Raw genomic sequence first — 11,165 nt, forward strand, 5'->3', positions numbered from 1 at the left:
CATACAGGCAGGAGTACTGTTGCCACAGCTCCACGAACCTTTCCTCCATCTCATAATTCCACCTAGCAGCACCATCATCTCTCTTTCGTTTTGCCATGTTTGAAACCCGTGTATGAAAGAGCTTCTGTGCTGCTATTGGTCAACGCCACCAATGTGACAGAACTCGTTGTGGAAAAAAAATGAAACATGCTAGTCTTTCTGTCCTGATGTCGTGAAGCATCGCAGACGGAAGATAAATAGATAAAGTAGAATTGAAATAGAATAGAAAGTGCTAGAGTAAGAGGGTCAAATAAAGATGGAACAGATGTGTTTTTAGTCATTTCTTGAAGATGGCTAAGGACTCAGCTGCTCAGATTGAGTTGGGCAGGTCATTCCACCAGGAGGGAACAGTTAATGAAAAAGTCTGTGAAAGTGATTTTGTGCCTCTTTGAGATGGCACAATAATGCGTTGTTCACTTCCAGAATGCAAGCGTCTAGAGGGCACATAACTCTGAAGAAATTAATTTAGGTAAAGGGGTGCAGAGCCAGTGGTGGTGCCTGCCAAGAGAGCATTACAATAGTCCAGCCTGGACTGAACAAGAGCTTGAACAAGGAGTTGTTGCATGTTCTGAAAGAATGATGATATTCCTAATGTTGTATATAGCAAATCTGCAGGACCGGGCAGTTTTAGCAATGTGGTCTGAGAAATTCAGCTTATCATCCCTCAAGCCACTGGTGTGCAGTTCCGGAGATGCCAATTTCCAATAGGGTTGACAGGAGAATCTGGTGGTTCACCGTATCAAAAGCAGCGGACAGATCCAGCAAGATAAGTATAGAAGATTTGGAAGCCGCTCTTGCCAGTCTTAGGGCTTCAACAACTGAGAGCAAGGCAGTCTCGGTCAAATGTCCACTTCTGAAGCCAGATTGGTTGCTGTCCAGGAGGTTGTTCTGTGTGAGAAAGGCAGAGACTTGGTTGTTCAAGTGAACTTGTTCAAGTGCTTTTGCAATGAAATGTAGAAGGGAAACTGGTCTGTAGTTCTCTAACAGAGTTGGGTTAAGAGTGGGTTTCATAAGAAGTGGGGTTATACAGCCTGTTTAAATGTTGAGTGAAAAACACCAGTGTGAAGGGATGTGTTAACGATGTGAGTGAGTGCAGGTACAACGGAGAGAGGAAAATGTTTTAAAGAGCATGCGAGAGTTAGGCGAATTATTAATTTTGTTGTGATAGTATGTCCTTTTAGCAGTGGAGGCATTAGGATGGAATAGGATCAAGCGGACAAGTAGTAGGATGATGAGTTTAGATGCATCATTAAATGCATCATCTATTCAGAGGCCCAATAGCTGTGGTTTTGTGTATGTGGCTTTGCTCCCTAATACACAGCAGTCCAGCGCTGATGTAATGTTACATGAATTATAATGACTTATAACAGCTTGTGTGCTGTCTGGGTGCAGGAGGTTCTAGCATGTAATCTGCAGTGTCGGCTGAGAGGACTGATTGTTGGGCACAGTACTGTACCTGTCAGCGAATCCCAGGAACTTGAACATCACCACCACCTTGCCAAAATAGTCCTGGTTGGTCTCTGCAGCAGTGCTAAGTATAGACGCCTCTGCTGCCATAGCTGTTTGTGTGGTACAGACCGCTGTGATGCTTCATAACAGAAGATCTACTTTCTGCCCTCATAAAAACACTTATATGCTTTCATTTACAACAACCAGCACAGGGTGTTCTGGTTAAATTTCCTTAACAAATGTTGGTTAATTATGTGTCAACTTATAAACATTCATTAGGCCTCTTAGGAAACCTAGTTATAGATATGATACAGTGTTCTCACTTCTGTAGATTTGTTGGTTATTTCAGCTAGTGTAACTGAATTGTAAACTGATTATTTAATTATCCTTTATCACATATATGAATTGGCGAATATATACTGAATTGAAAAGATATGAAGGTATGACTGAAAGAGACAGAGAGATGCAAAGAGGAACAAGAAAGGTGCATTACCCCGTGACTGTGTATTGGATTAAACGTCTCCTCCTCCTTCCTCTATCCCGATTCTGATTTGTCATAAGCAAACTCTATCTAGATTCATTGCAAAAATCTTCTCTTGTTGACTCATGGCTTTTTGTGGGTCACCTTATATAGCTGTGGTCTATTTGGACTTAAGCCTTTAGCTGAGTTTAGCATAAGATTTGATTAACAGACATACATCCCCCATCTCGCTTTAACCTAGAATGCTGCACTAATGCATAGGACTAAACTGATAGGAAAACCATGAGATAATTAAAAAATAAATCAGTGAAACATTATCAAATTATAAGGCACACTAATACAGAGAAGAATTATCACTCAAATATTGATGCTAATATTACAAACAAACTGGAAGAACTTGCATTCAATTCTCAGACAGCGCATTTAAACAAATAAATGGAACACTTGGATAAACCTTAAAAACTTTTAAAAAATCAAATTCACACAAAATGATATAATCAATAGGTCCATTATTTTAAGTAATCAAAATAATTTAACCAATTTCTAAGTTATTCAAGATTCAACTAGATTTTTCAAGTCAGTTTAATACAATTTATGTTTAAATGACTTGTACAGCCAGTTTGATTATACATCCCCAAAATTAAAATTCTCTCATTTACTCACCCACATGTTGCTCCGAACCTGAATGAATTTTTCTGTGGAACAACAAAAAAAAAAGGATAATTTTTTTTTTGTTGTCTTTTTCCATGCAATTACAGTAAATGAGAACTTAAGTTTTCAAGTTTTACTATAAAAAATATCATAAACGTCCACTCAATTCAGACTGAAAAATTTAATTCATTCTTTTTTTTAAATTCTCCTTGGCATATTAAATAGAGAAAAAGCAATTTATGATTCTTGAATCATTCTTTTGTGTCAGATATCTAGAATGATCCAATCTGGATGATCTGAAGGATACATTATGATTCATTTATTGAGTTGATTTGGTCAAGGCAGTTTATATTGTTGGGGCATTACATAAGCTATCTGATATAACGGATCTGTTTAGCAGCATCTGAAATGTTAACCGTTCCAAGATGGCTGACGTGTTGACATATGTGAACTAGTCAAATGAGGGATCCACGTATAGATACCTATGCGTTAACAGCTCACTTGAGGGGAAAATTATCAGTGAATAACGACTTGAAATTCAGTCTGTTTTTCATACAAAGCTGTCGCATGACATCAAAAGACTTTAAATACTGCATGCATGTGACATTAAACACGCTTATGATATGTTTATGCCACTTTTTCATTCTTTTTGAAACTTAAAGGTTTCAGTCCCAGTGTATAATATTGCACAGAGAAGAGCAACCAGCACATTGTTTCTCCTTTTGTGTTGCATGGAAGAAACAAAGTCAAGCAAGTTTAGAAGTTACTGATATATACATAGCCTACACTACTGACAATTTTAGAATTACATGGATGGAAATACTAGAAGTGAGATATGTGTGAGTATGTATAGGAATTGGTTCCTCACAGTGGTTGGAGAAATGGTTGGTTGCATCTGTCACCACGCCAACACCCTGTTACTCCAGATCATGTAGCGCTGTGATTGGTGGAGGCAGCTGTCCATCATATGGGTCAAGTTTCACACTGATTTAGAAAGTGCAGGGGCAGCACTCTTGATGACGGCTTTTATGGATGTAAGACTGTAGACGAAACTAACCATAGTTCTTACAGCATAGCCTGAAATATCTGTGCAGGCAAAAAACAAATTTGCTGTCTGTCCTTGTCCAACACGGTGTGTTTGTACTCAGCTACCAAAACCAGCTCTCAGGGTGATAATAAATACATAATGGTTGTGCTCACACAACACAAACCCTAATGAGCTTAAAACAAGAAGTCACTTTACCTTAATGTTTCCAAATTAACAGGAACTGCCCTCTTAACCATTATTTAGTGTGAACGGTATATGTTAGGGCATCACTAACATGCATTTAAACATCTCAACTAAATCACACATGCTGTTTAAAGAAGCTGAAGGACATTAAAATTTATTAGGGGCCAAGCCCGGAGGGCTGTAGCCCCTATTGTATCTGTATGTTTTATTATTATTATTATTATTTTTCCCCAATGGGGTTCTATGGCAGCCCTATGAAGGCAACATAGGAAAATTATGAAATTTGGCACACTTGTAGTGATGGCCATGAATAGTGATCTGACCAACTTTGGGGTCTCTAGAACCAACTCTATAGCGCCACCACCAGTTCAAAAATTCAACATTGAAATGGAAATAACTCTTGAACCCCTGATTCTAGAAAAATGAAACTTAGTACACCTGATTGCACTCATCATGCAGATCACATTCAATAGCTTACATTAAGACCCCACCCATTACAGTAGCAGCCATTTTGAAAAGTACAGTAAATAGTCTATTCCCTACTACTCCTTCAAAATTGATCCAATTCTTCCACAAATTGGCTCAGATGATCTTTGGACTGAGCTGCACAGACATGACTGAACCAATTTTTTTTATTCATCTTTGTTCAAAAGTTATGAAGTTGTGAACTTAACAAGGTCAACCCGAAATCGGTTCAGAGGCTGTATCTCGGCCAAACATTGATCAATCGAAACCAAACTTGGTACACTTCATCAACACCATGATCTGAGGGTCCTTGCCAAAGCTGGGAACAGCGCCACATATGGGTGGTGAGATACCAAAAATGTACATTTTCGCTTATAACGTTTGAACAATTAGTCAGAAAATTATGATCTTAGTGTCTATGGATTCCTTGGGTCATGCTGAATCTGTGCATGTAAATATTGCCTGAACCACTTGTCCGCCATTTTGAAATTTGTCATAAATTGCAATATCTTTTGAACCATTTGACATATCTGCTCAAACATCGGTGGGGATCATCAACACCATGTCCCTGAGGTACCCCGGAAGTTTGAAGACAGCGCCACCTAGTGTTCCAGAGCTATAAAAATTCTTGCAAAAACACTTATAACTTTTGAAAATGTTGTCCAAATTTAGTTATATTTATGTCATTTTGTTCCTTGGGTTATGCCGATTCTGACAATGTCTCATTTGTCATTTTCCAACAGGGTGTCTGTCAGCCATATTGAAGTAAATGAAAAACTGTTTTTTTGCTACTCTTCTAACAAATTTAGTTCAATTCTTCCCAAAATTTGATGTCCATGAGTTCCAGACTTAAGGCAGTCATTGCCTGCAAAGGATTCTCAACAAAATATTAAAAATGAACATTTTCTGTTGCCCCTATTGTATCTGTACAGATTCTTCTTCTTCTTCCCCAAAGGGAGTCAATGGCAGCCCTATGAAAGGAACATAGGAAAATGATGAAATTTGGTACACTTGTAGTGATGCTCATGAATAGTGATCTGACCAAATTTGGGGTCTCTGGGACCAACTCTATAGCGCCACCACCAGTTCAAAAATTCAACATTGAAATGGAAATAACTCTTGAACCCCTGATTCTAGAAAAATGAAACTTAGTACACCTGATTGCACTCATCATGCAGATCACATTCAATAGCTTACATTAAGACCCCACCCATTACAGTAGCAGCCATTTTGAAAAGTACAGTAAATAGTCTATTCCCTACTACTCCTTCAAAATTGATCCAATTCTTCCCAAAATTGGCTCAGATGATCTTTGTCTACACAGACATGACTGAACCATTTTTTTTATTCATCTTTGTTCAAAAGTTATAATGTTGTGAACTTAACAAGGTTCACCTGTGATTGGTTTAGAGGCTGTATCTCGGCCAAACTTTGATCAATCAAAACCAAACTTGGTATGCTTCATCAACACCATGATCTGAGGGCCCACGCCAAAGGAGATTATTCTCCCTCCTTAACCCTTCTTCTGCAGCCAGTTGAGTGTGCGTCAACTGAGTGGCACACTCTGCTAAGCCTCTGGCCCTGAACCCCTAAGGTTGTCGGTTCGAATGCAGGGTGGTTAATGTTGCTTCTGTTCCAGACATTCAATTTTCCGTGTGTTCGTATTTAATCAGAAGCGTGTTTTTGGTCATTCTCATCTGAACTTCTGTTCAATTTTGAACTTCTGTACTTCTGAACCTATCTGTTCTTCTTTATGTATGTTCCATTTCTGCCGTTTTTGCTCTTCCCGCTCTGCACTGCGCTACAGCCCTTCTCGGGCTTGGCCCCGGAATTGCTGCTTGCAGCTATATTTGATATTACTTGTATATACTTTTTTGTTGTTGTTTTGTTACACAGCTTGCTGCACAAGTCCTGGAGGATCTTGACGACGAGAACATCGGTATCGGCCTACTTGATGAGAAGACAGACAAAGCTGTTGCCAAGAAATTAGGTAAGCACATTCAAGAAACACTCAAATATTACCATACCTGTATTGTGATGTGATCTACTCCATGTAAAACTACTTTACTACTTCTAATTAACTAATTTGCATGCATTTCTATAACCATATTAATTTAGAGATTAAGTGGAATATTTGTACATTTTTTAATAAAAATAATTGTTCACAATGCAAAAAAAGAAGAAGAAGAAGAAAAGCTGTGATCAGTCACAGCACCTAAAATGTACATTTTTGTTTATACATAACCTTAACCTAAAATGTTGATGTTTATGTATAAAGCTTCACGTTGTGGAAGATACTGTTGGTGTGTTTTGGTTTGTCTAGTCCAGGGCTGTCCAAACTCGGTCCTGGAGGGCCGGTGTCCTGCAGAATTTAGCTCCAACCCTAATTAAACGCACCTGAACCAGCTAATTAGTGTTATATCTAAACTGTGCAGGGCTGTGACCCTCCAGGAACTGAGTTTGACACCCTTGGCCTATCCCATTTTTGCCTCCCTCCCACTGTTAAAATGTAAGTTGGAGCTAAACTCTGCAGGACACCGGCCCTCCAGGACCGAGTTTGGACAGCCCTGGTCTAGTCTGTAAATAAGTCCATGTCTGTTTCTATAGGGTAGTGGAAGAAATAGGATCAAAAAAGGTCATTTTTTATTTTAATTTAATCTGATTGTGTGTTTTCTGGTGGAAATTCTCAAAACTTTTGCTGTTTCAGGACTTATTTCATGATTTATTAAAGGGGTCATATGATGCGATTTCAATTTTTCCTTTCTCTTTGGAGTGTTACAAGCTCTTGGTGTTCCTCTGGTACAGATTACTTGTTCAATTTTAGGATATCAGCAGAAGAACAACCATGACCTCTGGTGGACATTTCCCACATGGTTCTCACAGGTTTATTTCCATTTTTGTGCTCTTCAGGTCTGGTTGAGGCTGACAGTATCTACATCTTCATTGAGGACGAGGTCATTGAGTACGATGGAGAGCTTGCTGCAGACACACTGGTGGAGTTCCTCTATGATGTATGTGAAAAAGAATGTATACCTTGTGCTTATATGTTTTTGTTTTCTTTCACATTTTTAATTTACTTCCTGCACTTCTTTTCCCCAACTTCTTCTCCTTGCATCTTCTTTTCATTTCCCCCCTTTCTAATCAACTCTTTTCCCAGGTCATTGAGGATCCAGTTGAGATCATTGATAATGTGCGAGAGTTGAAAGGTTTCCATAATATTGAGGAGGATATCAAGCTGGTGGGCTTCTTCAAGAGTCAGAAATCTGAGCGTACGTATCCAAATGGGCCATGCAATGGGCTTTTTCCCCATATAAAAGTAAGTAAACTGTTTGAGAAGTTCACCTGTGGCCTTGTGATTTTTAGACTACCAAGAATATGAAGACGCAGCAGAGGAGTTTCATCCACACATCAAGTTCTTTGCCACCTTTAGTCCAAAGGTAACTAATGTAAACGTGATTTACACAACCCTATGTACTAACAGAAATCTAGTTTGACCAGTTGGATTGGACTTTCTGGTGATTTTTAGGTTTTATATCTTATCTTATCTCATCTGGATCTTTTTATTTATGCTAAAAGGACTTTCTGAATGTTTGAAATGGCAGTAGCTTCACTCTGGCAGCAGAGTTTTAATAAACAAATTAACTTTTTGCTTTCGGCTACTTTTCTAAAACATTACACTATGTAATAATAAAATGGATAAATTTGATTAAAATTTCAATTTGGATAAAAGTGTCTGCTAAATGTCTAAATGTAAATAATATTTAATGGGTGTCCATAGTGCGTAAAGACTATCGCAGCTCAATAATCAGCTGTAGTGTGTAGCAATATTTATACTGTATTCAAATTAAAAGTAAATCTGCATGAGTAGTTTTTTAAAGCAACACCTTTATTTCTATGCATGTCAATTTACCCTGAAGTTGAAAAACCCTGAAACTGACCGTTTCTCCATTGATCAAAACTATGCAACCCCTGTTTGCAGGTTGCTAAGAGTCTAGACTTGAAGTTGAATGAGGTGGACTTCTATGAGCCCTTCATGGATGAACCCGTCGTCATCCCTGGTAAACCCTACAGTGAGAAAGAGCTTGTTGCATTCATTGAGGACAATGACAGGTGTGTTGACTGATGTGAAAAATGGTTTAAATTGAGAAATAAAATCATTAGTGAACATTATTGAAAATGTCTCAACAGGCCGACACTGAGGAAGATGCAGCCACACAACATGTATGAGATCTGGGTAAGCTGATGCTGTGTCAGTCAAACAAGTTTTTCGGTGCTTGCAAGGCAACACTTGATATTGCTGAAACATTCTGTTTTTCTTCTTTTTTTGACAGTTTGCTACAATAAATTCAGCTTGAACCACTTCATATTCAGAATCATTTCAAAGTTTCTTTTGTTGATAATTTCACTCTGCCATTGAGATGAATGGGAATGCTAATGGATAGCTCTCTCCAGGTATTACAGACCTCCTTGATTTAACCGTCTATAATTTAATGCCAAGGGTATGTAATGATAAGTATGGTGATGTAAATGTACACTGACTTTTTTAAAGCTACACTATGCAACTATGTAACCTTCCAAACCATTTCTTTACTTTACCCAAATACACTTTGATAAACTGCTGGGACAGATTTCACAGGAAAATTGCATACATACATCATTAGCCTGTGGGTAGAAGCTGAAGGTCTCTTGTTACAACAAATGAACCATGGATCATTCAAAACGGAAAAAAACGGAACAAACATACAAAAAACACATTATTTATTTGTCCATCCGCTGTGAGGAGATGTCCTGTATCCGGGTTATTATAGCTAACTAAAAATAAAATGAAAACCATTAAACAAAAACTACTAAAATGACAAAAACACGAAAAAAAAATTACTTAAACTTGAACTAAAATTACAATTAATATGGAAAATATAAAAATAAAAACTAATAGTATCTCGACAATATTAAAATATCTCTTCTATGTTTAGATCAGCGCATCGAACCACAACAAACCAAATTCTTCAGTAAGATGCATTTAACTTTATTGTTTTACCACTAAAGGGACAAGTTAAAAAGTGTAGCTTTAAAAATAAAAGTATTTAAAAAAATTGTAGATTTACCAAGATAATTATTGCAGAAATACATCATCATAATCTGTGAAAAGGGTCCATATCTTTCAGAAAACTTAAACACTTCTCTTATGCTGCCTTGCAAGCACTGCTATTTCCTTCAGGACATAAACATGTAGTATATTCACAAGATTATCTATTAGAAACTGTTACTAGACACAATGAAACTAATGTACAGTAAATTATATTCTTAATGAAGGATCAAAGACATTGCAAAGGTATTCCAAGATGTGATCTCATGATTTGTAGTAGTAACTGTAGAGCACAAGATCTTTTGCTTCATGTTCTGTAACCATCATTTTCTGACAGGAGGATGCTCTTGATGGCGAGCATATAATTGCTTTTGCTGAGGAGGGAGACCCAGGTATGAGAAATTTTTATTAAGCTTCTTATTATGATCAAGCCCACTGTTATTTTAAAACATAATACAACTTTAATTTTCACTTGAACATGTGTGCTGTTTTCTTGGGGTTCTTGCAGATGGCTTTGAATTCCTTGAAATCGTGAAGGAGGTGGCAGAGGATAACACAGACAATCCCAACCTAAGCATTGTCTGGATCGACCCCGATGACTTCCCTTTGGTAACCCTATGGCTTATATTATGCTAAGAAATGTGGAATATTCCAAATATAATCCTTGTTGTGAAAGTAGATTCCAGTACATAAGCAGTGATGAGAGTGTCTCTGTGACCTGCAGCTTGTTCCCTATTGGGAGAAGACCTTTGAAATTGACCTGTCCTCACCTCAGATTGGTGTAGTAGAGGTTGATGATGTAAGTTTCTCACAGTAGGATTTATTTGCTGTGTGTTGTGTCTTTCGAAACTGAGCTGTTGTATCTTCCGCAGGCTGATAGTATCTGGTTTGATATGGATGATGATGATGACGACATGCCAACAGTTGATGAGCTGGAGGATTGGCTGGAGGATGTGCTAGAGAACAAAATTGATCCTGATGAGGATGAGGACGATGATGACGATGATGATGATGATGACGATGATGACGATGATGATGATGATGACGATGATGATGACGACGATGATGATGACGACGACGACGATGATGACGACGAAGATGATGATGATGACGATGATGATGACGACGACGACGATGACGACGATGACGATGACGATGACGATGATGATGACGATGATGACGATGACGATGACGACGATGACGATGACGAAGACGATGATGATGACGATGACGATGACGATGATGATGATGATGACGACGAGGACGATGATTAAACTCGTACCATTTTACATATATTTTACAAACTAAAGTCTGTTTAATTGCAACTGTCTGAATAATCAACGTCATAAAAATTCCTTCATTATTTTTTGTCGGATATCACAAGGTTAAAAATGTCATCATTTAACTGTGACCTTCCACGCATATCTAGGAATGCGCTTATCATTCTCTCTCCCATTGACCCAATGTTTTATTCAAAGACCACGCTCTCTCTTAAACCTTCAGATATTCACTTCCGAATGTTGACGTCACTTCTAAAATCAAAATCATTAGCAAAATATGTATTGCTTTCAGTTCTTTGCCATCCATTTTTTCATTCATAAAGACACTGTAATTGGCAGTTAAATACACCACTAATACATTTGGAAAAGGACCTGACTTTCAAGCATAAAAATGCAACCAAAAAAATGTAAGATTGTCAGAGGGAGCAGCAACATTATTTAAGTGTACATCCATCTGTTAAATTTGTTGTTATTGTCTCAATG

General features: G+C 37.9%; 1 protein-coding gene across 1 annotated transcript in view; it reads left to right on the forward strand.

The window, feature by feature from the left end:
- The window catches only part of LOC107704281 (calsequestrin-1-like), a 19,711-nt gene extending 8,546 nt beyond the window's left edge, over nt 1-11,165 (forward strand). Inside the window, exons 2-11 of the mRNA XM_016507163.1 lie at nt 6,213-6,306; nt 7,227-7,327; nt 7,474-7,585; nt 7,680-7,753; nt 8,296-8,426; nt 8,505-8,550; nt 9,740-9,794; nt 9,911-10,011; nt 10,127-10,201; nt 10,275-11,165. Of these exons, the coding sequence (XP_016362649.1) occupies nt 6,213-6,306; nt 7,227-7,327; nt 7,474-7,585; nt 7,680-7,753; nt 8,296-8,426; nt 8,505-8,550; nt 9,740-9,794; nt 9,911-10,011; nt 10,127-10,201; nt 10,275-10,676 (1,191 nt within the window). The 3' untranslated portion in view covers nt 10,677-11,165. The remainder of the gene's footprint in view (nt 1-6,212; nt 6,307-7,226; nt 7,328-7,473; nt 7,586-7,679; nt 7,754-8,295; nt 8,427-8,504; nt 8,551-9,739; nt 9,795-9,910; nt 10,012-10,126; nt 10,202-10,274) is intronic.

This window comes from Sinocyclocheilus anshuiensis, unplaced genomic scaffold (assembly GCF_001515605.1).
Source record: "Sinocyclocheilus anshuiensis isolate Anshui unplaced genomic scaffold, SAMN03320099.WGS_v1.1 scaffold1930, whole genome shotgun sequence".
NCBI lineage: Eukaryota > Metazoa > Chordata > Actinopteri > Cypriniformes > Cyprinidae > Sinocyclocheilus > Sinocyclocheilus anshuiensis.